Raw genomic sequence first — 26,957 nt, forward strand, 5'->3', positions numbered from 1 at the left:
TCTGAAAGTATCCACAATTGATCTGTAAAAGCAGTGTGGCTGATCAGAATCCTACAGAGTGCTGCAGCAGCGCCTGTCAGGGAGAGAATATTTAACAGCGAGTGCTTGCCTGCCTCTGCTCCATCAGCTCCTCCAGCCTGTCTAAAAGCAGGATAGGACAAGTCCCTGATCGTGTCTTTGGGGACCAACCTTTGCAAAGAGCTTAAATACCATTAGTGTGGCAAACTGTAGTTCTCATAGCCAAGTACAGGAAGTCCAGTATAACCCCAGTGCTCCGCTGAGGTTACATTTCTTTAATGCACAGAGATCAGGAGCCTGCCACTGGAATGCAGCGTGAGGCTCCAGCCTTTGGCTCCACTTGCAGAACTCATGATCTTACCTCATTTCCAGATAACAGCTAATGTGGGAGCTGTTTTCCAAACCTTTGACTGCAGCTCGGTGTTGGTACCTGTGTAGGTTCCAGGAGGAAATAAAGAGATGCAGCCCACTGAACTGTAGAGAGAGGTCGCTGGATGAATTATTTGCCCATTCAAAAAGTACAGATTTTGTCAACAGTTACAAACCTCTAGAGATGAAGCTTTGTAAATATACTTTGCTTCCTCCCTTTGGTCTTGAAAGTGATTTCCTGGCTGTAGGAGTGGTGTGCAGCACTCCTTCCTTCTGTGCTCACCTTTTAGTGCTGCAGCATCCTTGTAGCTATGCCACTGATGGTCTGTGCACTGATGACCTAATGCTGAGATGATAAAGCTAAACAGTGTACCTCAAAAATAACAATTTCCTTTAAGTTTAAAGCTGGAGAACATCAAAATGTCATGACTTTGTTTCTGATTAGAATTGCAGAGCAATTTTACACGTAAGTCCTTCATTGTCTGTTCTGTATTAGCTTGGGGGTCTGTCTGTTCAGAAGTTGAAGTTCCCTGCAACAGGATAAAAAACCTGTTTATTGTGCCTATTTTCTTGTGAAAGTGAGTCACAGCTGCTTTTGTTATATTTATGATAGTTGATTGAAATATGGAGCAAGAGCTCATTTTTGAGAAGGTTCCTGGCATTTGTGGACCTGTTATAAAATGCCTGTTCAAGAAAGCAGTCAAGATATTTAAAAGGCTCAAACTAAAATTTATTTACCACACAATATTAGTGTCCTGTTATAACTTACTGTACTTACTGCAAGAGCAGTCACTGTTCTTGCTTTTATCACTGATAACATACTAGGAGCTAATTTTAAGTACCTTTTCAAGGGAATTTAAGAAATCTGTAGTTTTATGAAATTACCTTGATTTAGTAATGTTTTCCTTAACATGTCTGGAGGCAAGAGAGAAGGGAGGGAGGAAAGATGATGCTTACTGAAGCTAATCTTCCTAGGCCCCATGTATCAACATTCTGTGGAGTACTGTGCAGAGCTGGCAGAATATCTGCATTAGGCTTCTGCTTTGAAACACCCACAGAAGGAGCCTCTCCCTCTGCCCTGAAGATAGAGGAAGCCTGGACAGAATAAACTTTAGGAATATACTCTGCTGATCCTTACTAATTATCAGAAAAGTCAGAAAAGTGTTGTCCTAAGAAAAGCTTATTCAAGTTTCATTCATTCAAATGTATGGTCTTCAGAACTTTACAAGCAGGTAACTAATGGCACAGCAGCACAAGGCTGGCCCTGAAACAGCCCTGAGCAGAGCAGCCCAGGGTTCTTTCTCACTTCTGCAATAGGGCAGATCCTGCTGCACAGGCAGGGAGAGAAAGATGGTATCACCTACCCTGGAAGAAGGTTGGGAATATGGTCTAAAGTCAGCATTTAGTCCATTAGGACAAATTCCCTGGAAAATTGTCTAATAAATGTATATAAGTCCAAAGGTATTTGAGCTTAAACCTTCATTAAAAAGTCATACTTTTTTAATGTAAAGAGCCATTTCAAAACCTTTGTTGTTGAATGCTACTGACTGAGTGACCTTTTTACATGTAGGGTTGATTTTGTTTCTGCAAAAGTTACGTAGTTACTTGCAATGCTTAAATGGACACTTGCTCAAAAGATAAGAAATGTCTGGCTGCATTGCTACTTCAGAAATTAAAAAAAAATAAAACTACACCAATAAAATGGTCTTGCATCATGCCTAAGGTCATTAGCATCTGGCTTTGGGAAGCTGCCAAAGGGAATGAATTTCAAAGGCTGAGACTATTAGTTGAAAGCCTGCCAGTCCCAGGAGATCTTACCTCAGTCTTAGAACAAGAGCTTCCTGGCAGACCTTAATAGCTGTGACAGTACTTTCAGTGCGAGGATATCACTTATGATTGAGTCTAGAACTGCACAGGCCTTGGAAGAAACTTTTGCAGCAGTGAATGGCTCCAGGAAGCCCCCAAACCCAGGGAACGGCCGGTGCGCAGGTGTTGCCTGCTCACATCGGTTCTCTCTGCTCGGGGGGAAAACAGATGCTTTTCTGCACCTGCTCTACTTTCAGCCCAGCTCAGAGGAATGCACTGCATTAATCTTGCACAGAGGTGACCAAGGCAAGGTGAATCGGCAGGGTCTCTTCCCCAGCCATGAACAGGCAGCTCTGGACGAGCACTGCTGTATATAAACCTGCAAGCCAAGAACAGTCAGTGCATGTGCATAGCAGGCACTGCTCCTGCTCAGTCCTCCAAATACTCCTCCAGCCAAAAACCCCAACCTCTTCTGGCTAATCTGAAATGAGTCACAGTCAGATGGTTTCATAAAGTCCCCTGTCTTTGTCAGGCACCAAGAAATGGATCAATGGCTGCACATCCTGTGCCTGTTAATGTGGCACTGCAGATCAAAATAGGTGCCCATCCCTTCCAGCAGCTTTACAGGCACAGTAGGGAGGTCAGAGGAATGCAGGCTTTTCTGGGGTACAAACAGCTGCCCAGGGGTGTGCTTTGGAGCACATCCATTCATTTTAAAATGGAAGTGTGTGTGTATGTGTGTTTTAGCACATAGATAAAACCAAGAAGAACTTTGGCTGAGAGGCAAGTGAACTTCCAAAAAAAAACCAAAAAAACCCAACAAACCCTAGTAAATAAATCAAGCAAACCTGCAAGTCAAATACATCACAAGTGTAATTCCTTTTCTTCAGTGCTTTGTGCCCCTTTTCCAATGTACTTTTGTAGTCAGCGTCAATTATTGTCTCCAGACATGAAAAACCTGGTGTCCTCACCATATTACTGGTGGAAGTGATGAAAGTATTTTGATGATAGTAAAATGAGTGAGCATAAGCACAAAGGTATTTAATGGTTCACCAAAATCTGCTTTGTTTCACTTTCAAGTTCATTCTCCTGTTGTTCTCACCTGCTCTTAATAGATCACTGGTAATCCAGGTGTAATTGAAAGAAGTGCCTAAAATTACTTGTATGGCTCTGTAAGTGAACAAAGAAACACATGACGTTTGTTCCAATAGTGTAGTGGCGTTGCTGTACATAAAGATATGAAGAATATCTTTTTCTAATATAAACTGTCCTTATTTCACAGAGAACCTGTGGCCCATCACTCTTCTACATGAGATCATTGCACAGCAGAATGAATTTTGCAAAACATAGTGCAGATAATTTTAAAATGGGGTGGATTACTGTCTTGCTTTAACCTCAGTAATGATGACTGGTCTCAGTTCAGTTCCCATATGGCTTCAGTTTAGTTCTCACTTGGGAAGGTGTACACTTTGCCTGAACTGCCATCTTTTTTTTCCGTTCTTTTTTCTTTTCTTCCCTGATAAATGAAATCATATTCAGCAGAATCAAGGAAAGAAGCATTTGCGTGAGCTGTGAAAAAAGAGCATGTTGTTTTAAAGTTGGTCTCTCCAGAGCTAGATTTGGGTGGTAGATGGGACAGGGTAGGAAAGTGTGCCCAGCTAATTGCTCTCTGTAGGCCCCCCAAATGTCTATTTGATGCTTTTCCTCAATAGCAAAAATAAGACATAGTTTAAATATCTGCTTGGTCGTAGGGCCTTGTGATTTTGTTATCTGAGGAGCCAGATAATTTTTTGCAAGAAGTAGAGAAAACCTTTCTCTCATATGGTTGGGATTTATTCATTTGGTTTTTAACTGTAGGTTCAGTGGCATCCTTTGTGCAATTTCATCTGTAAAGTGAAAATTTAAAAGTGACACACAAGTCACTTAAGTATTTAAAAAACATTAACAATCCTTTCATGCTTAAATTTAAAGAAACCACCTGAATCTGAAATAAAATATTTTTGACATGGACTAAGCAGTTTGATCCAAGAGGTACTCAAGTAGTTTTTTTCCACTTTGTAATTGAAAAATAACTTGCCAATATTTTTACTGTCAATATTAAGTGAAAATCAAGTTCATTGTTTTTAAAAATTTAATTATTGTAATTTTTTTTTACAAAAATCTGAAATATTTATAGAGAAGTTAAAAGGAGATCAGTGCAAATGTCCCTCCTGCTAGGCAGCTCTGACTGCTTGGTGCCAGGTCCTGGCTTTGGTAATTGGGTGTGTTGTTGCCTAAGGCAGCACAGCGGGATGCTGGGCCTGGTGTCCCCTCTGCACTCCCTGCCTGTGTGATTGAGTGATACTTGTGCTTCCTGGTAAAGAACTGTTTCATTTCAGAGGGGAGGAGCGAATGCTCTTTTCTATGGATGTCTGTTTTTTCCCAAGATTACTGTTACTTTTTACACTTATTTGTCAGCCACATTTCAAAGTTAGCTGAGTGTTCAGAGCTTGATGTGGAAAGTCTTGGCCAGTTGGTGATTTCCAGTCCTGGAGAGGGTTGTAAGTCACCTGAGATTTGCAAACTGCAGGTCTTTGGTAAATGCTCGATATTTCAGACTGCATTTATTTACTAGAGAGACAATGCCTGAGGTATGTGCTCTACTCCTGGTCACAACTGTTGTTTACTTGTGCTCATTGTGCCAGTTTTTGTAATTATGACTGGAGAAAGTGCGATGCAACACTTTAATTGGTACATAAAACAAGCAGCGTGTTCCACTGCTAATGGCTGGGCTGTGTAGGGCAGTTCCTAATTAGACTAAAGAAGCTCCAAATAATGGCATTGTCACAAACTGGCTTTCCAGCAACTTATTTACATCATAAAACCTGTGTATGAAAGTAGCTTGCACCCCTCCTTCCCTGTAAACACACGTTCCACGTTCTGTGAGGCAGATGCTGCACAATGAATGTCATCTAGGTAATGTAGTTTGGAGTATGGAGAAAGCATCTTGATAAACAGAATGCACAATTTCTATGGCTAGAAATGAGGGTTTAGAGCTTTCTAAAGAAGCTTTTTTTTTTTTTTAATAGATGTATTGCAAAGGCTCTGCTGTTTCTCTTTCCTGGCCAATATAATACAATGGTTCAGCACAAAGACATCTTTTTTGAAGTCTGTGGAGAAAGAGTTTGTAAAGGCTGGGATTGTACCTGTACTCTACTGGTTTTATAAACAGCATTTGCCACTCAGTTGCTAAAATGGAGATCAGGAGAAAGTGCTATTCCTGGGAGGAGGATAAAGCCACAGAACTGACTAAATGACAGGCTGTCTGTGTCACAGGTTTATTATATAATTTTGTTTAAAACACAAATTTACCAGTTCGTCAAAGGGAGATGAGGCTTACAGTGAGGGTTGTGATGTTTTATTGGTGTTTTTATAATAAAATGCATTGAGGTTACTTGAAAAGAATGGGCTCAGAAGTATATGGAATTTATTACAAATCTGGTATAAATTGCATTTCTTGGAACTAAACTGATTCATACCAATGAGGATTTGAATATATTCAGAGTACAAAATGGCAATTTTTGGTAGTCCTTCTTTATAGTAAAGATAATTAAAGATCACACTAGGTTTTTCATTTCTATTTAAAATTGCAACAGTTTTTTAACAAAGATTATGTTGACAATATCATGGCCTCATTTTAGCATGAGTGATTCAAAAGAAAATAGCGCTAAATATTCATGTTGAATTTAGCATTTCTTCCCTATTCAGGTTTTTGTCTTATCAGTCTAGAGTTTTAGTGCTCCTTTACTCAAAAGTCACAGAGGCTGGTTGCCAGCTGCATCTCCTCTTTGCAGAAGAGAGAGTTCAAAAAGAATATTCTCTTAATAATCTGTTGGACAAGGAGCTTATGGTAGAGCCATCCCAGGTGAAGAGTTTAACACAGAAAAATTTATGACAAGCCAGGGGCTTTGGAGCAAAGCATGTGGCTGGACTAATAAAAGTGTCTCACAGTTACTGCTACAGGGCTTGGTCCTGCTTCCCTTCAAGCAAGGGACACAAGTCACATTGGCTATGCAAAGGCAGGATAAAGTCTTTCAGTTTGTAGAGACCCTCAGCAGGAGGGGCCACCTGTCCTAGCCAGTGAAAAAGGCATCAAAAGTAATCCTGAGCTGCCATTAACCCCATGCTGCTCCAGCAGGTCTGCTGCAGTATTGCCACCTCTCCATCCCACAGGGCACTGACCATTCAGCTCTTCTCTCTAGGAGCCTCAGGCTCCTTCTTACCACCACTGCATGGCTTACTTTAACATTAGGACAACATAAAAGAGAAAAGGAGGTTTGTGAAAAGTCACACAAGCCGTGTGTGTGTGTTTAGTATACCTGAAGGCTCGTTACTTCCTTGTGGTAATCCTGCCAGGCCTCCTTCTTCAATCACTTCTGTGTCAGTCTGGCAGTCAGCTTCCTGCAGATATTATGCCCCAGACCACTGCTCCATAAGAGACCTCTGTTTTACACCTGCCACCCTTCTTATAATTGTATGATTTCACACCTTGTTCTAGCCCTGGCACTCCTCCAAGGAGTTCCCAAACGTCCACTAAAAAGTGGTTGGTCTTGAAGCACTTTTCTTCTTTTCCACTTTTCATGCTATGCATACTTCCCTATTATTTTAAACCACGGTATTAACGGAGGGAAACCCCTGGTAACCAGTCCAGGGCTTCAAAGTTATTAACAGGGCAGCTCTGACTTCACCCTAAACTAGGCTTGTGCTGGTTCAAGTGCATTTCAAGACGCATCCATGCTAAAACTTTAAGAACTCAGTAGGCAACACAATACTTAATTCACAGCAACTTTGTGTTTCTTGAATTGCTTCTACCTGTTGCAACATTCAAACATTCCCGCAAGTTGTTTACTTCCCAAAGTTGCTGGCTGTCTAGATAAGCATCCCAGCCACTCTAACCAAGTCTAGTGTCCAGAGAGATACAGTTTGAACTGACAAGGGTTTAGCTCCACTCTGAAGGCATTTAAGCTGATAATTTCCAGTATAAATGTCTGTTGTTAATGTTGCCTAAAAAATACCAGGTAGAGGAGGAATTCTGCTTTTTCTATGTAAGCAGTCTCCTGTCAGAAAACTGAGTGAGACAGGGATTGGCAGGAGGAGGAAAGGGGCTGGAAAGCCTGTAAGCAGAGAAGAGCTCTGTGCTGGAAGGCTGCTCTGTATCCTGGGTTCAGAGGAAGGCAAAGCAGTGAGGGGATGAGAGGAGGGGAAGTGCAGAGGCTGCCTGGGCAATGGGGCAAGGCAGAGTCGGAAAATAAATGAGGGCTCACGGCAGATGCCGATTCCTCAGCCAGCTTTTCTTGGCAATGAATAAAAAGGTTAAAGCAAGGAAAAGTTATATTTATTTATATATGTGTGTGTATGTAGATGTATATGTATGTATGTATTTTATTTTTAAAAGGTTTCTCTTATTTCCAGGTTTTAAATTATTTCAGACGTTGCCTCTATTGGAGGTGCCACAATAACTCAAAGCTTCACAGAGACAAATCTATTATTGCTTATATCACAGGAATGCCCAGAGGCCTCTTGTAGGGACAAAGCCCCATTGTGTCAGATGTTATGGAAACATCATGTATATCTTTGATTCATAGTGGATTTTGAATCACCCTTAATAGTTCAATATTTTTTTCCCCATCAGTAAATTTCAGTTTTCAAGCTTTGAAAGGGGCTTTGAAAGGGCTTTTCTAGGTTCAGGCAAAAATTTCTACAGATCACTATAGCCACCTCTGCATACAATTTCTATATACTACCATTGGCAAATACCAACAGTAGACAATAAAAGTAGATGTAAGTGATTCTGGGAATGTATCAGAGTGGTAGATTCAAACATTAACTGTAAAAAGAGTAGGAAAACCAGACATGTATTTAGACATCCTATGACCAAAAATGAGGGAGAGAGAAATGTAATGAAAACACTAAAGGATCTTTTGGAAAAATTCAGTGTAATGTTTTCAGTAAAGTATTGTCAGTTGTATTTTTTTCCAAGAACTGTAGGATCTGTCCTAGCTGCTGATAAGCTACTTTTTTGGATATGACAGTGTAACAGACACAAGGCTGACTCTGCAGTGTCAAGTTGTCCTTTTGAGCATGCCAATAGTGGGATAGTTGTTTGCACCATTTAACAGCAAACTCTGTAAATAATCTTTGGAGGCCACTAAGGCTATTAATTTATTTTAACAAGTGCTTCTGTGAAGTCCTGGCTTTGTCCACAAATGGTAATTTTATTAATTATCTGAATGCATCAACTTTGAATTGTTTCAGCATAATAAAATAGCATCTACTATGCACAAATGCTGGAAGACACTTAGACTATGACTGTATAAAGTGATGCTTTGTGTTGTTTAGACTGGTGTTAGCCAGAATTTTGTTAGCACCGCTCACATCATCAAGGTACATCCAAAACTACAGCCAACTACCCAGGCAGCTTTCACTGCAAGTTTCTCACATATTATTCTTCTTCACTCCATTTCTAAAGTCTTATCTCCCTTGTCCATAGCCAAAAGCTACTAACTTGGAACAAAGTTCAATCAAGGCCCAAACATAATGAAGAAGGAGAAATCACAAAAGATGGAGTTAATGGCTGCGGCTGCCGCTGTGGATCCTTTTGCCACAGGCTCTGAAAGTCTGGAAAATTAATCAAAGTTCAATCAAGGGTGTATGATATTGCGGCTGCCGCAGCAGCACTGCCTGGTGTCACCTGGGAGCTGTCCATTAAAACCAGCTCCCTGCAAACCATCCTGCTATTGATGTGCTATCCCGGTCGGAGGGGGTAGTCAGATGCTACTCCAGGACATTGCTATGCCTTCTGCTTTCACTCCTGGGTAAACTTCGAGTTCAACACGTGTTTTAGACATAGAAAGAACAGGCACATGTCCAGAGTAAGTTAGTAAAAGAGGTGGTTTTAAAGCAACCTACTAAGTGGAGGATGGGTGAGCCTTTCAAGGAAGTTTTCTTGGAATGTCACTGTAAAATAGGAACTGAAATTTCTTCCCAGTCAATTAGAAGAGGATGTTGGTGAGAAAAGACAACTGAGAGTAAAGGTTCTGTGTAAAGCATAAAGCTTCAGCAGGGTGGGAGAGCTGGTAAATATGTCTCTAACAAGCATCAATTGTCTAGGAGTAACAGCACTTGAAGTATGGTTGTTAGACTCAACCATGTGGTCAGAAATTTGTAGCTTATGAGCTTGGAAAAGAATCTTCAGCAGATACACTCTAATAATTTTTTTACAATAATTCTTCATCCAAAAATTCATTTAAAAATACAGAATGTTTGCCGTTTATTTTATTGCCTGGGAAAAGGTGTCCTGTAACCTGTTTGATGTTTATGATTAAAACTTGGCAACAGTTGTAGGCAGGGAAAATTCATCTTTCATTTTATCAGTCTGCCACTGAGACATGTCCTAGTCATCTCTCTAATACTCTAACACTCCCATGAAACAAAGCAAAATTGCCACCACTGGTATTACTGCAATGTTACTCATCAGTTATTATATGCTATAGCTTAAACGGTTGAAAAACCACTACCAGGTATTAAAGAACAAGAAGGACAGAAAAAAAAAAGTGCAGTAAAAAACCCCAAACCCACAATGAAAAGGAAGGAAAATGCTGGAGGCTGTGAAAATAAATACAAAGCTCCACAGAGTAGGTGAAAGGTCTCCTGTATTGGTAGGACTCGGTCATCTTTGGGAAAAAAAAAACCCAAGAGCATTTACTGTTTCAGGTGTCACATTGCCAACTCTCCTTTGCTTTACCCATGTGAATATGAGTGGCTACCAGTTTTATGGCAGGCATTTTATTCTGAGTTTGACACACCTCTGGCCTGATGTCACACCCTTTGGCCCGAGGGCACAGTCGTGGTTCCTCTTATGACAACACCAGGTCTCTGGAATTCTGTCTCAGCCCTTTCAATCAGATAGCATAAACATGTCTGTCTCCCCATTGTATTTCTGCCTGCTTCATCAGTATATCTTAACTGAAATTACTGGTACTCTTTTGATAAACCATTAGTGTTAGGAAGGGGGTTGAATTTTTCTGTTAATTACTAAATCTTGGTGACAGGCAGAATCTGCTTGTTAAAACTTGTGTTGTAATTTGAGGATTAAATGCTGCACCTCTGAGAAACATCAGTATCAAAACTGATTTGCTCTAAGAGACTTAAGGTTGTTAGGAGCTGCAGTCTGACAAAGTAGATTCCTTAATAATAGAGTTACCAATTAAATGTTTTAAACTCCTCACAGGACTTGCAAGATTAGAGGGCAGTCAGTAGAATTGTGCAGGAAGGGAAATGTGTAGCCAATACAGCTCTTACCTTAATCCCTGACAGTGAAAGACTTTGACTCCCATTATTGTTTGGTTATTAGATAATACTTGAAAATCGCATTTCACTTGATAGTGTCTTTCTCATCTATCCCAAAGGTTTACAGGTTCTTATTCTTTGCTAGCACTTTTGTATAAGCCCACCCTAAACTAGACTGGCCATGCAAAGAAAGACGGGCAGAGCTGCCAAGAACCCTTGTGGGTGTTGTCCTCACTGCAGCATTCCCATCTCACCCAGCCAGCCAGAGATATTGCTCTAAAGAGTATCTCAGACATATGACACTCATATATAAAAAATGATGCTGTTCTTTCCCATCCATTTAGACAGAAGCTGCATGCTTCACTGCAGTTAAAATATTTAGGAAGGCAGAGAACAGAACCAGTAATTAAGACAGTTTTCTATCTCATAGCCCAGGGTGACGAGGAGGGAGCAAAAAGAGTCCTTTAGTGCATGTCTAAAACTTCTGATTCAGGCAAGTCACTTTAAATATGCTTTTTTTTTTGGTAGCACTGTGTTGGGATTCTTACTTTTGTAGCAAGTATTCCCATCTTAATGTTCCCTGCATATATCTATATATCTATATATAAAATATTTCTACTTCTGTATTTTTAAATATATTTTCAGGAGTTACACAACTTCAATTTTGGTACTTCTTTGGCCTCTTTGCAAGTGTTAGTTACAAATACAGATTTGGGTTGTGAAGCCCTGTTCTTGAATTTTAAATTTTGCTTTACAAAACATTTTAAAGATGATAATGTCACTATGTAAGCTCTTTATAATTTCTTTTCTTGTAATCTTTGGTTGTACATGTTGAAATGTAAGTATAGAAAGCTACTAAGCAAAAGGGTGAAAGGTGTAATGTATTTAGTTTAACATTATAAATGGGTAAAAAGACAGAACAAACAATAGGAGCAACCAGTGAGTTCCCAAATGGCTGAGATTTTACCTGAATGCTCCAGGCTCTCCATTGGGGCAGATGGTGTTTATTGAAAAGCTGGGGGAGAGTGGAGAAAGTACAGAAGCAACACTGCTGGCAGAGGAGATACAGATTTTAGACGTGTTAAGGCTCTGAATTGTAAAATTCTCCAAAAGGATCTTATAAACTTAATTAGAAGTTTTTTGTAAATGCTGTCAAACCCTGGAATGAAACTGTAAGCATTTAACAGAAAGGCCCAGTTACCACAAAACTGGTGAACTCACCATTGTGGCTTATGGGAGCAATGGATTAACTCTCCTGCTTTCATTAGGAGGGAGAAAATGCTGTATTTGTTTGTCACCAAGTATATGCTAAAAGTCGTGTTTCTTTTGCTCAGTGCAGAAGAGCACTGAAGGGAGGAAACTGAAACACTAGAAAGCAAATGAGTGGAATAGAGTAATACCTGAAGTACATGAATGATGTCAACAAGTTAAGGGGAGCAGCGTTTCCTTCTGGTGATCCTAAGATATCTTCAAAAAGATTTGCACAAAGAATGGAGAATCCAAACACACAATTATAGAAATCATCAGAAGCAGGGGAAGGCTTTGGTAGGAGAATCATCAGCGGGACTACCTCCAGTAGCAAAGAGATTAATAGGATATGACGTGAACAATTGTACTGATTAGCTCAGAGAAGTCGAATCAAGTATCTTGGTTTATTCTGTTTCACATTTTAAAGTAACGTCCTTAACACCAGTACACTGAAAAGCTTTTGCTGTGTGATGCACAACTACACCATGTTGTAAAATGTGGTACCATTCATGCTAAGAAGAAGTCTTGAAAAAGGATGTAGCCTAAAAAACCCAAACTTTATTAGATGGCAAAGTGTTATAGAATCAAATTTTTCAGAGGCAAATACTTTGTGGCATAAAGCAACCATTAATAAATGTTAAAAACAAACTTACTGTTTGGGCAGGTCTTTTCATAATTGTTAATGGCAGAGTTTCTCCATCCCAGTGACTCTCAGTGGAGAGACAGAGTTTCACAGGGATGGGTCAGTGGTGCTGGTGTTGGTGATGTGTCTCTGGGTTTGCCATACACACTACTTTAAATATTAGCATTTTGTAATGGTCAGTGCTCACTTCACTACTATTGTGAGCTACAGAAGAAAAGTAATGCATTGAACAGTTAGATGAAAATTAGTGCTGAAGCAGAGGTGCAAATGCAGACAGTATTCAATGAACTTATTTTTGTTGGGTTCGATTTGTCCAGTTGCACTAAATGGGATGTAAACAGCAAAATAGGGATAAATACTTGAACTCTGGTTAAACTGTTAGTGGAAAACAGTTTTGGACACTATTCCTCAGTGTTATCTGCTTGGCCACCTTACAAAATCGGCCTACCTGGAAATACTGAACAAGAGATTTGGGGTTCTCTGTTGCTTAGATGAGAACTGGAGTGCCTTACCTATTCTTCCACAGATCTTAGGAAACCTCAAGTACTTCATGCCTTTAGCAGGCCTATTTGTAGTTCAGCTAGTGCTCAAAACCTATGCTGCAGCACACTAAGTTTAAATCTATTTTCATCTTCATGTGCACAGATTTGTTAAATCTTAAAAAACTTCAAACTTGCAAGTTGTTTGAAACCCACAACTGTCTCTATGCCTTGCTGACAGGGCATCAGTTCTCCTCATTGTCAAGGTCTGTTTCCTCCTTCCCCTCCTACCTCCCTGAAATCTTGTGTGCCTTCAGTCCTGGACAGCAATTCCTACTCCAGTTGGCTTTTCTCCCTGAAAGGTGACCCAGTGCCCAACAGTTTGATCACAGGGCTGACCGTTGCTTCACGTGTCTTCTGAGAAGTGAAACCTTTAATCCACACATCTCTCCAAGGCAATAAGCGAGCAAAGCATTAATTTAGTGCTAAGATCTTTGCCAGCACTGATTTAAGTAAGAGGGGACATAGTGTATTCTGTGTTTGGAATGCAGGCCAAGCAGGCAGGACACAGAGGTTAATGCCATTGTGCAGCTGGCTCTGGTAGAAACAGTGTGAAGCAGTAGAGTGTGGTTGGGAAATTTAGGATTTACATACCCATTTGCCTGGAGAACACAGAGCAAAGACCAAACCTATTCCCAACATTTTAGTCAATGCTTGATTGGTTTCTTCATATTCTTTTTAGAATGCTTTTTTGGAATCAAACACCAAAATTCAGGTCACAAATGAATTGTAAAAGTCAGGAGAAGTCTTTTTCTGTGGATTGGACTGCACTTTGTGCTATATCCCTCAGTTTCCATTGCAGTGATTCACTATAATTAATTCCCATTTTTAAAATATCCTAGATAATAAAATCAGTTAAGAGCAGCAGCTTTTTGTTTATAGTCAGTTCCACGTGTTGGAGCTCTTCTCAAAACTATGAACATTGTTGTGTTTTACATCTCCATTTGTGCTGCTCTGTTTCTTTCCATGAGACACTGGTTTGCCATTAGGCTTTGGTGCTTGAAGAAGAGTTAAACCAGTCACCCTCTGGTTTCCATTTTGGTCATTCTTCAAGAGACATCTTGGTAAGTGCCCTGTACAAGCAGGCTTGAACCTGCAGTTACTGAAAACACTGTTAATATGCCAGTATTTCTTTAGAAAATGACCTGTAGGTACAAACTGTGCCTTGCACATCACATTATGGTAGAGATCTTTGGGTTTTGCTAAAAGGTGCACAGATAGTAAAACACTGAAAAATTGCTAATCAGAAATAGTGAATAGTTTAAAAAGAACAAAGCATGAATATGTTCCCATTAAATATTCATTGAAAAAGCTTGAATAATGAAAACAATGCTTGAAATAAAAGACTCTTAGTAGATAATTAATTAACAAAAAAGTAAATTGGTCTTAAATTGTTTGCTATGGATAGTTAGCCTATTTAATAAGAATTATCATCTTCCAGGCAAATGGCAGCTAGCTAGTAAATAGGTTTTTCCTGGGAACTGGCTAGAGGGGAGAGCAGCTCTCCACACATCTAAGTTTTAGTCACTTATCATTTTGAAGTCAATTCAGAGCTTCTGGCAGTTTATGTAATCTTAAGACACTCTTCCCACCTTTGTTGCAGAATTCTCAATCAGGTTGAGCCCTTTTTACTTACATCGCTGCTTATTTCATTAAGAAGGAAATATGATTTTAGTAACAAGGTGTGCCTTTGGCTTTGAGTTATCATCTTGAGAGAGCAGCTAGATTTTGTCCTCATCACAGAACAGATGCTTTTAAAACACTGCTGTTAAGATTTACCTCAGATAAGATGATGTTGGCCATGACTTCTCAGACAGTTTTCCCCTCAGTTTACAAGGCCAGTGATAATCTCTGTGTAACTGTCTTCGGTTCCCAAGAGGGAAGTGCCTGAGGCACCTTGCAGGGACCAGAGGTGGTACTGGAGCCTCCATGCAGTGCTCTGTTAGGTAAGGATCAAGTCACCAGTGGTGGTTGACTCTTCTCACACCTCAGTGGTTTTTTGCCAGAGGTATCTGGCAGACCATTCTATGAAACTAAATCCTTCTCTCTGTACTTCCATCTTGGTCAATAGCTTAGCAGAAGAAATAAGGTACAGGGTGGAGAAACCTAGGGATTTAGGCAAGCATACAGTTCATGATAGAACCAGATTCTGGTGTCACATTGGCTTTATCCTGGCCTGGTTCCAATTACTGCCATGGACTTAATATTAACTGTACTCCAGCACATGGCTATATGTAAACTAGGTTCTCCTTAAGGGTTGTGCATTTATCTAGCAAATAGTAAATAGGATTAGTAGAAGACGACTAATAAACCAACAATAATAATATGTTAGCTGTCTTCTCCCTACAGCCATCTTATTTCCTGCTGCCTTTCCTATGGGATTACGGTATTCATCTGGTCAAACGTTGTCCTGGTATGTTCTTACAAGGATTCCCTCTGAGTTCAGTGCAACTTGCTCATGTTTGTCTCTGGTACAGTACAGTGTATTCCTGAGTTAGGAGAGTGCAAAGAAATGATCTACAGGAGTTAAAAGTAGAGAGCGGGGAGAAGTGTTTTGTCCTGGGGTGTTGTTTTGGTTTTTTAAATAGGTGAGAAAGGACTATGACAAAAATCCTGCTCTAACTCATGAATGCAACCCAACACCTGAATAACTGAAACCAGATTTTGGCCCAATTACTAGAAAGTAATTCTTCTCCTGTCTTTATGACCTGTACTTCTGTTAATAGGAAGCTTCAACTTCATAAAAAGAAATAAAATTCTTTTTATTTCTAACTCAGAAGTAAGTTGATAAGGGGAAATGTTTTAACTTTAAAAAATGCACACCCCACTCAGTGAACCTTTGAGACCTGCAAATGTTTAAAAAGAAAAAAAAAAACTGCAGCAGCTGCAATTTGAAAAACAACACTCCGACGCTAAAAATAAGTAATTTTACTTGTAAGTACCTCACAGCTTATTTGCAGATAGTTGTACACTCGGAGAAGAAAAAAAAAACAACCCTGTAATAGGCCTTAGGTCAGCTGCATTGATTTAATGCATTACTTAGGCTGCCAGAGCAGAGGTAGAATCTCCTCGCACTGCATTAGGAGCGCCTCAAGCCTCCGTGACTCCTTTTGATCAGATCTCTGTGAAAGATGAGTGTCATGCCCTCTTCAAGCCAGCTGTGAGGGGACTGCCCTGCGACTGGAGGCGCGCGCTGGAGCACAGCACTCCGGGGCAGCGAGGTGAGAGCTGGCTGCAGAGGTGAGAGGCAGACACAACTTCGTACTGTAGGTCTGGAGAACACCAAGGGGGAGGATCTTATTTCACTCCCCTGTGCACAGCCTGAGCATACATCAGACCTTGAGGTGCTCAGAGTCAGACAAGAGTAAAGAGGCGTGTGATGGTTCTGCCTTAGTACTTGTACAGGCAGGAGTGTTTCCAGTACTTCTTTGTACAACTCACTGAGGGAATGGGAAACTGTTTTATAGCTCTGGAAACATAAGCACAGTAAGAATGTCTGAGGTAAGGAAAGTTCTTTGCAGTTCTATATGAATGTGTGTTTTTACTGTGCAACTTTTACTTGTGGCTATGCACTGTGGAGATATAAAAAATCTTGCAATGGTGTTGTTTTGGGTAATGAACAATGGAGATGAGAGCTGTAGGGAGCTGTAGTCTCCATTTCTTAATTATAAAAAGATACTAGGAAAGTGGAAAACTAGTTTCTGTAAAAAATCCAGGTTTTCTTTCTGCCGTGAACTGTAAACAACTGTATGACTTTTCTGTTCTACAGTAAGTAATGCAGAATTGCAGGCTGATTATAATAAGCAGAGCCATCACTTGTGTAATTGTTTTCCAATTGAAGCAGTAGCATCTAAATCATAAATACTTGACAATGTTTAATTGTACAAGTCCTCAATATACATTAATAGCAATAAAATCTGTGATTTGTGACTCAGATGTGTTCTGAGTCAAGTGCTTTAAGCAGATACATTATCATTATCGTGACGTATAAATGCACTGGAGAGGAGACAACAATGTAATTTCACTATGAAGTTCTTTAGAAATTACCACTAAAGTGGAGTCTAATGTATGCCCTTTATATACTATTTATTGTTGACTATTTAGCATCCAGAAAATAAGGCCAGTAATTCTTTTCTTAGGATCAGTCTGTTTGTATTTCAGGGCAGGGGGGAATGTGGGGGGGTGGGTTTGAGTATGAGTGTGTGTGTGTGTGGGGGGTGTCTGGGTTTTTAAATATTTTGTGCTCATTAAATGTCTTGTTTTCTGATGCATTTAACTTGTTATTTAATTTATTTTGATTTTTTTATCACATAGAAAAATAAACACGGTTTAATTGTCAGGTCATACATAATGAGGGTTTTTTAGATGTGTTTAAGATACAGCATTTTACTTTCTGGTTTATTAATTGGTCAAATACTTCCAGTGCTCTGTGAAAGGAATTCTTGGTTTAAAAATGAGGAGAGGGCAGATCACTAACCCAGGGGAAGACTACTCATACACACAGGCTGTGGTTTATCCTTCTGTAAAATCCTATGGATAAAAAGTGACACTATTCCCCCCCTCTTTCTTTTCTTATTTTTTTCTTTTTTTTTTCTTTTTTTTTTTCTTAATGTTTTTCAGTTTGAATAACCTGGAAGCCAGGCAACATTCTGATATTTTGGGGTATATGGGAGAGGGAAAATAAACTAGTTTTGTTTTAATTTAAAACAAAGCATTGTTTGAAAGGCATTTAACAGTCAAATTTCACATCTGATCTGAAGTTGGATTTTATTGTGCTCATTTAGTCGAGATTGTTGTTCAAGCAATTTCTATACAATTTTTTGTAATTCATGTAACTACTTGGCTTCTTGAACCTCGGGAGCTGATTGTTTGTCTTATCTCTTGGTGAGCTAACTCTGCGTTATGTTGCAAAACCTTGGGGCATGTTGTGTTTCTTCGTGTTCCTGCAGTCTGCAAGTGAAGTCAGCTTCATTAGTTTCATGATGGCACATCAGTGCATGGCTGGTGTTGCCGCTTCCTTCAAGCTACTCCCGGAGCATGATCTGGGCTGCCTTGGTTTGGATAAGCTTGTAAGGATTTGTCAGCCAGATGTGACAAGATTGTCAAGAGGCAAGTAAAGAAGGAGATCTGATATTAATCAGTGCATAGCTTGGAGCCAAACTTTCTCAAATGCAGTGTAGCAACATGTTCTTCTCATTTACTGCTTCTCTTTGTGGCTATAGAACTGCCACTGTCTGAGTTTGACGGTTAAAAGGGATGCCAGCTAATAGTCTTTAATTGTAAGGATACAATTCTAGGTGGGAAAAGATCATATGCTTCTATTTTTAACATCCTTTTGGAAAATACAGTTCAGTTTGCTGTAAAATATGCAAGCGTTGTGTTAGACAAGAGTCTCTGTTTCTGTACTTTGATTTTTAAAACACTGAAATTGTGGCTCAGCTCTCAGTGCTGGAGGAGTGGGAAGTGGGGAGTCTCGCTCCATTCCAGGTCATGGGGCAGAGGGGGTCTAGCATTATTTTAACTACTAACAACAGTGTTGGTTTGCTTTGTTCTAGTGATTAGAACAATATACACTGAAGAATACCTTTCGAACTGCTTCTTTTACAGAAAGGGGAAAAATACGGATTTTGAAACACGCATTGTGTATTCAATTAGATTATTTACCATTCTATGTATAGTGCTGATAGGGTTTCTTTATAATCAGTATAACTGCAATTCTGTTTGAATTAAATGCTAGAGTTTTGAGTAGTTTGCAGCTTAATCAGACTTCTGACAATAAGTGAACATGTAAAAAGTAACCTTATGTTATGGAAAATACATTTTTAATATACTTAATATATATGGACTTTTGATTGATTGGTTTGTTGGTTGGTTTGGGTTTTTTTTTTAAGCAATTGTTCTGTTTATTCTTTGAACTACTGAACCACCTACAACCATTTCAGAACCCTAAGAATAATGGTAACTGCAAGCATATCCAAACATATCCAAACCTGCAGGAAAGCTGAATCTTCACAGAAATAGGAAAAATTATTACAAATGCTGGGCCACTTCACAGGCTTTACTATAGCCGAGATGAACTTCTTCCTCCTGAGGCTGCAGCAAGGTTTGGCCTTTTGATACCAAATGTCTTGACTTCCAGCTTCCGTGTCTGTTCGTGATACTGTTAAAAGATCTGTTCATACATATTGAGCTTGTCACTCCATTTCCAATCCAACAAGCCAGTGATTTATTTGGTTTGCAGTAATAAAGCCTTCATTACGATAATATTAAATACACCTCTGATAAGAACAGAAATGTTCTCATTTTATTTTAGATTACAGCTTTTGTTATGAACACGTTTAAAAGGCACTTTTTTGTGTGATTTGGCATTTAGTAAACATTTTTCATGCAGATTTGAGCTAAAATTTAGGTACAGATCTTGAATTGGTTATTCCAGCAAAATATCCACCAAATGTAAGGAAGAAAAAATGGTTTTGCCCTCTGGGTCATGTCCTGCCCTCTCTGGCTTCAGTGGTGCAGGAATTCTGAGTTCCTGTGTGCTGGCAGCCAGCAGGTTTTGTCCTAGCAGATGCTACAGTTGAAGTTTTACAACAAATGTCATCACCTTTCTTCTATTTAGTTTTTATTTCTTATTATTTTGTTTCTAGTTGCCATTTAAAAATATGCTTAGGGATTGAAATGTCAATATTCAGACCCAAAAAAAATATTATTGAGGGAATAAGGAAAAGTGGCAGTTTTTAACAGACTCCAGTCTTTTTAGAATAAAGAACAATGATGTTTTCATTTCACACTTTAAACTTCACTACCACACTTGTGGTAGTATGGTTTCTTTAAACAATTAGGGGAGAAAAAAAAAAAGTTAAAAAAAAGTGCAGATTTTTTACTTCAAATTTCCGATATAGATTATCAATGAGAAATGGGAATTTTTCATATGGAAGTAGCTGATGTCTGAAAACCAGTGAAAAATTTCCTCACCTGTGTTCAGTAAAAAGGGATACTGGGTTTTAAATTGTGAAATTACCAATGGAGCTACACTGTTGCGTAAAATATTGCATAACTGGAGCACCATAGATAGCATCGTGTATATGTGTACAAATACTGTTTGGGTTTAAAATTTATGAAATTGCATTAAACAGAATTGTGTAACATTAAATACTTTAGAGAGCTGTTATTTTTCTTTTATTCTCTAATCTGTGTCTTCACTCTGTAACAGGAAAAAGGAAGAGATTTAAGCATGCATATTTTATGGCTTTGAGACTTAAGTAGCGGTGTGAGGAGCTGAAAAATTTAGGATTGTCTTTGAAACATTTACTCACCCCCATTGCACACATACAACATTTTATGAACTAGGTAAAAAAAGTTAAAGACATTTTAAAGGCCTTGTGTTTGATTTCTACTAATATTCCTCATTTCTCTGATGTTTGTGCATTTGTGTTAACACTTATTGCTTGCTAACATAAGGCTTGGAGTTGAAGATTAATTAAACTCCTTTCCATCTCCCCATATTCTCTGATTCTGTGATTCAGTTCATGGCCAGGTCTGTAGGTTCAGCATTTGTGTACCATGCTTAGCATGTCAGTAGAGATAAGTAGTATGTGCACAGTTTATTTCTTAGATTAAATAGCATCAAGTGCTTTATCATACGAAATTTCACACCATTTCTGTCCAGTGACTTATCTTTACCCCTAAAGCCTGAGCAATTTTTCTCATCAGTAAGCAGCAATCTGTTACTCATTTTGGAAATGCATTAATAAGAACGATTTTTTTTCTGTAAATTTATTAAAAAGGGAAGTTACTGTAATATCTTTTGATAGATGCTGCTTAATACCAGTAAAATGTTTCTGAACTACACAGGCTAGGGCAGGGACGCCGTGGGAACTGTAGCATCACAGCCTGTTTCAGAATCAAAAGTAAATAGCAACTGTAAGATAATGATAATGTGATCTTTTTCCTTCCTCAATTTGTATTTCTTCTTTTCATTTCCAAACCGAACAGTAAAAGAGGCTCTAAATATGTCCCCGAGGTGGACCGAGCTGTCTGTCAGCACTCACCTGTTGTTAACAACTGAGATTAATTACAGCATCAGCCAGTCTATCTACAAGCATGTTGCTGAATGGCAAAATTAAGTTTTGCTGTCCAGTGCTTTTTGTTTAAAGAGAAGCAGCCTGAGTGTGTGTGCTCACACACACACACACACATACACACACACACACACACATTCTTTTCTCTTTATAATTATTTTGACAGTGCCATTAACAAGAGCTGCCCTAAGGGGCCCTTTAGGGTAGGTGACATGCATGAGGAGTGATTTTCATCCCACAAGCTATGCCGTGATTAAAGTTCGGCCTTGTAGCGTCGCTGCCTTTCTCAGAGGCGGCTCCCGGTGCTCCCCGCCCGGCTGCAGTGCCCGGCACTGCCCGGAGCTCCCCCGCCTCGGCCGGAGCTGCCGCGGAGCCCGGACTGCCGCTGGCTTGGGAGGCTGTGCTTCCTTCAGTCCCTTATCTCAGCTCCTCGCTCTTAGGGCTCTTCTCAGTTAGCAAAACTTTTTAACCAAGTGGCAACATGCGGACTCTTTGCCCATAACTCAGTAGCCAGCCCAAACTGCCTTTTAAATCCACAAGCGTTTGACAGAGTGGTGCCATCCTGTGAAGGTATGCACCGCATTTCAGTTCTGTCTTACTGAGCTTATTCACTCCCTCCACCTTTTTGTATGGTTTTGAGGATGTTTTAGTCAATTGTTACAAGAACAATTTAACATTTTCAGCTCAGTGTGCTCGGCTGCACCCTCAAGAGAGATTTGGTGAAATTCTAGGCCAAAATTGGCTTTGTTCAGCCCTGCTGAGGGAGAGGGTAACGGGTTACTTCAACTTGCTGCAGGATCTATGTTGTAATTACTCTGTTCACGTGTATTCTCAGGCTGTGGCTGTTTAAAAGGAGGTCAGGTTTTGGTATCTGACCCCAAATAAACAGTATGAATATATACATAAGGATCCAGATAATTAATGGGTTGTATTCCATGGTCTTATCTAGAAAATGTATTGAACTCGTGGCCTCTGTGTTCTTTTAGGAGAGAAATCATAACATAATTCCCCCACAGAGAAGGGGTAAGTGGGACTTGAGTGGTATCAGCACCAGCCAAAATTTTCAGTACAATAGGTGTTAAGTTCAATTCTTAAATCCATGTTTGGGCTCTGAAACAAAAAGCTTTTTGTCTGTGCTTTTCAAAGGTTCTTGTACCTCCTAAGCTTGGTAGGAGTAGATGGTTGGTGTGAATGAAAAACAGCCCAGTCACCAAGGAGTCATGGTCAGTTTGGGGACTGAACTGTGAGTGTAACTTTGTGTTTAGTTGCACTGTGAAAGGCAAGTTGTGGCCCACCTTCCCCATCTGTCTCCTAGCTGGTGTCTTAAGCAGGAGAGAAAAAAAATTTTGCTAAAATATTTTACAAATAAGCAGTTTGTCAACTTAGTTATCTGGACCAGCATTTTAAACATGTCTGTCTGAATGGAGAAGATTGGAGCTGTTTGGTCAGTGCTCTGTCGCATCCGTGCACAACTTTACTTAATTAAAAGCTCAAAATACAGAAGATATCAGACTGGATACAAGAAGCTGTAAGGCTTGTTTGCTTCTCATGAAAGTTGTTTGTTGTTACCTATGTTTATTAAATAACTGTATTAACAGCAGCTGTTACTTCATAAGAAAGAGGTTTTTTGAGATAAGACTGTGGAAATAATGTATGCATTCAGTCCAGTATAATTAGAAATCTTATAAGGACTTTTTTCTCATTTTAATAATTTTATGCAATTATTTATTTTAGTCTTAAGTATTTTTAAAGTTTAGTGTAGACATAGCAGAACTTTTAGCAACCAAACATACTGGAGTAGGCAGAAATGTACTTGAATGCAAATCCATTTGTTTCAGGGGCTCAGGCTGAGAAAGGCAGGCAGTGTGTGTATGCTGTGGTGCTGGTGAACTTAGCAGGGCCTTAAACAGGGGACAGAAGAAACCACCACAATCCACAATCCTGAGCTGAACGTGTGCAAGCTGTAGCATAGGCCAAGTCTTTGTGCAGAGTAACTCTCAAATGGGCCTTGCTGTCAGACCTGTGCACGTGTAGGTGTGTTTCAGTGCCCTGTTGCTCCCTTTTCCCCATTCCCTGGGTGTCCTCCCAGCTCTACTCCCAGGCAGCAAAGGGGTTCCATATTCTGTCCATCCTCCAGGCATCCTGTTACCTCTTTGAAGTGAGCATGTCAGGAAAAAGAAAATGGCCCAGAGCCTTTCCTTGAAGATGCTGCAGGGGCCCTGCTAATGGTCTCTGCAGGCAGATGGGATTCAGAACCTTATTAAATGTGGAATACATTGAAAGTTTCAAGGAACAATTAGAGGTATAAGGTGCTTAATCTAACAGATATAATACCAATATGCATTTTAGGCCTAATTGTTGGGCTATGTCTTCAACAAGTACTTGCACCATCTAGAGCAGCCCAGCTCTTTTTGCGATTGTACTTGGAATATGCTGGAATATATTTTAGTTTCAATAAACTACAGGGAGCTCAACAGGGTATTTAAAACTGAAGTCTGTCTTCAGGAAGAATACACACAAGGGCTAAATAGGTACTATGGAGTGGACAGGGGGGATACAAACACGTATGAAATGGATAAAACCCCAAATATCAGTCTGATACAAGTAAGCACAGCTGGATTTTGATACAGTGAAAATAAGAAAATGTAAATTGAGAGCTTGTTTTAAATCATGACAAAACTGACAGACAGTATTATTTATCAGCAGAATATATCCTTAGGGAAAGTGGCAAAAGTTGCCTGACAAACAATGGACAAAGCAAAGCTTTGCTCATTGTATGATGTGGAAAAGTATGGCATTGACAGAGATGCTTAAGATAAGGGGGTTTTAATTTGTCTCCGCTTTCAATGGTTGTGCTTAAGATTCAAATACAGAAGTAATCAAATGGGTGATGAAAAACGAAGATTTACTTGAACTTTGCAAACACAAGAAACCTGGTGAATAACAGTAAAAACAGGAAAGAAAAATTGATCAGGAAGACAACTTCACACTCATTTATAATTACTGTTCTCTTTACTGAAAGATGCACACAGATTTAGATTTGGCTTTTGATTTAGCTGTGGCCTGTACTTTTAATTTAGGAGGTGGTAGAGCCATTCATCACTTTGCTTCCCTTGCAGATCTTCTACAAGGTGCAAGAAACAAAATATTTCCAAATAACCAGATATATGTCCCATGTTTAATTTTATTTCTTCCCCTGCTATAAATCCTGCCTCTTCTTATACAAGTATTCTTACTGTGGAGCAACTGCATATCTATTCTGCAGAAATGGGACATGTCCCAGTTCTTTCCTATAGGATTTGTGCTTACCAGAGCACGTATCATGGTGGGTTACATATGTTCAGTGGGATTACCTTTTCTAGGAAATGATGGTGTGATGGCCACAGGAGATATGGCTTGTTGCTAGAAGCCCTCAATAGAGAGCATGGAAAGCAGTATCTGTTACAGCTCATCTATTGACAGTTTCTCTCACCTGTTTGTTTTGAGTAACTCCTATTTCTTCTTCAAACGTGCATTTTGAACTGACAGGAATTTCTAAGCCCTGCCTGCAAAATATGTTCCTGTGCATCAATAACACCATTTTGTCAGTAATCCTCATAGCAGAGCAGAGAAGCTCTCAAGCTCTTCAGGTGATGGCAGTAGCTTAAAAAAAAGGCAGGAGGCTCTAAAGTGGGGCGTAGCTTTGTGCAAAAAAGACAAGGGTTTTTCTTAGATGCCAGGAAGTGCCAGAAGTGAGGGTGCTGACCTGTGCATTTCTGAGGCTAAATACCACCAGGGTAACCTGGGACTTGCTCTTCCATTTCACTGGTGTCTGCACTTGCAGCTCTCGCTGCGTGCGGAAATCCAGACCAGCTTTCCAGCATGAGCAGAGATCTCTAACTCAGTCCTGACAGGGCCTTCAATATTTGCTTACTTTTTAATTTATTTCCCAAGCCAAAGTGCTGTCAAACCAGAACCCACTTAACACTGAATGAGATTTGATACACTTACACTGCCCTTCTCTTGCTGCGTTTTCCTGACCCTGCTGCTGTATGTTGCAAGTGAGCGTAGGTCCCAAAAGGCTTCAGGAGAGCATGGATGGTCTCAGACTTGCTTTGGGAAATGAAGCCTGATTATGTACCCAGAATGGGAATGAATATGTCCCATTAGCTTGGGCTTATCTTTGGCTGTGAGGGCTATGAGTGGGTTGCAAAGAAACATTCAGGAATTTTTGAAGCATAATCAAAGCCGCATCAATATCTGGCAAAAAAAAAAAAAGATGTGAGCAGGCGTGGCTTTCAGGCAACAGAGGTTAAGATTCAGTGATTAGTAGTTAGATGTTTTACAGAGGCCAGTTAAATAGTTAATCTGTCTCCCTTGTAATGAGGAATCATTTGTATTAAAAGTCCAGCATTCAGATTCCCACAGTCATGCTGGTAAAACCACAGAAAGTTTTGATCAGAATTTTCAACTCTATTTTTTAAAAAGAATTAAGGAAGTGTGGCTGATAATGGATTTGGAAAGATCCATTTGTGAAGGAGAGAGTGACTGGAAAGCAATAACGAGATCCTTGATGATAGCATAAGATTTATTTTTTTTGGACATCTACCTTGTGTTTCTGGAAAATGAAACTAAATAATTATGTGAATGAAAGGATTGTACTTTAAAAAATTTCCACTTTAATTTCCATCTACCTTTTCCAATCCTTTAATTACAATTTTCAAGCTTTACATGTATGCAATACAGAAAGTTTTTCCTTTGTTCTGTAGAATAAAATTGTGTGTACATTCCACTTGTTGGGAAAATAAAGCTTATTAAAAGACTTGATATAATTACAGTACCTTAGAATAGGCGTATTAAGGATTAACAGGCAAAAGACAAGGGTATTATTGTCATGAAGTTTTGCTACCTTTCTCTTCATTGAAGTCTGATATAAGTTAATTTTGGAGATAATCAAAGTGCACCTTTTACAAGTACCTTTTTAAGCTGAACATGACAATTTAAAATTGTGACTCACTGATTATTTTAAAAGTTAATTTTGCCATGTTCTATATTCTCTGTGACTATATTAAAGCAAATGTTGCTAAAAAAGTTTTAGGAGACATAGACTGTGACAGGCACAAATGAAGGGAAATGCTATAAACCTGAAAATAACACTTGTTTCTTCTTAGGGTTTCTTTCAAGTAATTTTTTAAGTCAGCAGCAGATGTGTGATTCAAGAGTACACCTTTGATATATTAGCAATATACAAGCTAACTACATCTAAGACTAGTTTCCAGAAGCAATAATGTATTAACCTTAGAGGGGATAAGTTCAATATTTAAAATAGAAGGGAGCTCTCCTGCCTTTTTAACAGCTGTTTTCATATATGTAACACAAAATGTCCTCCTTTTACTTGTTCTGGTTTTTGCATATGCAGTCTTCTACATATACACAGGAAAGCAAAATAAATACATTACCATATAAAAGTTCTTGGACAAAAATTGCAGAATTTGGTGTAGCATATCTTTCTTGTCTAAGTACAAAAATTAAGTAAAAAAATAGTTTTAAAGGTCAGTGGTTTGTGGAACATGTCCAAAGGAGAAGGAATGACAAAAATTTTGAAATCTCAATTAACTTATCATCATGACAGCTTTTTTCATTGTGCATATTTCTGTTACTTCTTGCAGAAAAAGGAAGTACTCATTTGTAATTTTGTCTGAAGGGAATGCAAAAGTTGCATTTATGGAGTGCACTGTAGCTTACCAAACCTAGCAGGGTCGCCTGTGGAAGGTGTTCCATCCACGCAAGTCACAGAATATTATGTATGCACAGAGGTAGAAGACTTGAACTGCATTATTGTTTGATATCTTGTGGTAGAAATAAATCAGCAGTCAACTACACCTTCTTTTCCCCCAGCCTTTCTATAAGAAATGTATGGCTTTTTATTGCTATATGAAAGGATTT

The 26,957-nt window shown here is 39.3% G+C and overlaps 1 protein-coding gene across 3 annotated transcripts in view; it reads left to right on the plus strand.

Annotated features, from left to right (window-relative positions):
- Positions 1-26,957, plus strand: part of BNC1 (basonuclin 1) — a 75,134-nt gene that overhangs the window by 37,797 nt on the left and 10,380 nt on the right. Inside the window, exon 1 of one of the 3 annotated variants that reach the window (XM_017805124.1) lies at positions 16,308-16,452. The exons of the other annotated variants lie outside the window; for them this stretch is intronic. Within the exon in view, the coding sequence (XP_017660613.1) occupies positions 16,444-16,452 (9 nt within the window). The 5' untranslated portion in view covers positions 16,308-16,443. Of the gene's footprint in view, positions 1-16,307; positions 16,453-26,957 lie in introns of those variants that run through there. 3 annotated transcript variants of the gene reach the window in all.

The sequence above is a fragment of the Lepidothrix coronata genome, unplaced genomic scaffold (assembly GCF_001604755.1).
Source record: "Lepidothrix coronata isolate B3197 unplaced genomic scaffold, Lepidothrix_coronata-1.0 Scaffold11, whole genome shotgun sequence".
NCBI lineage: Eukaryota > Metazoa > Chordata > Aves > Passeriformes > Pipridae > Lepidothrix > Lepidothrix coronata.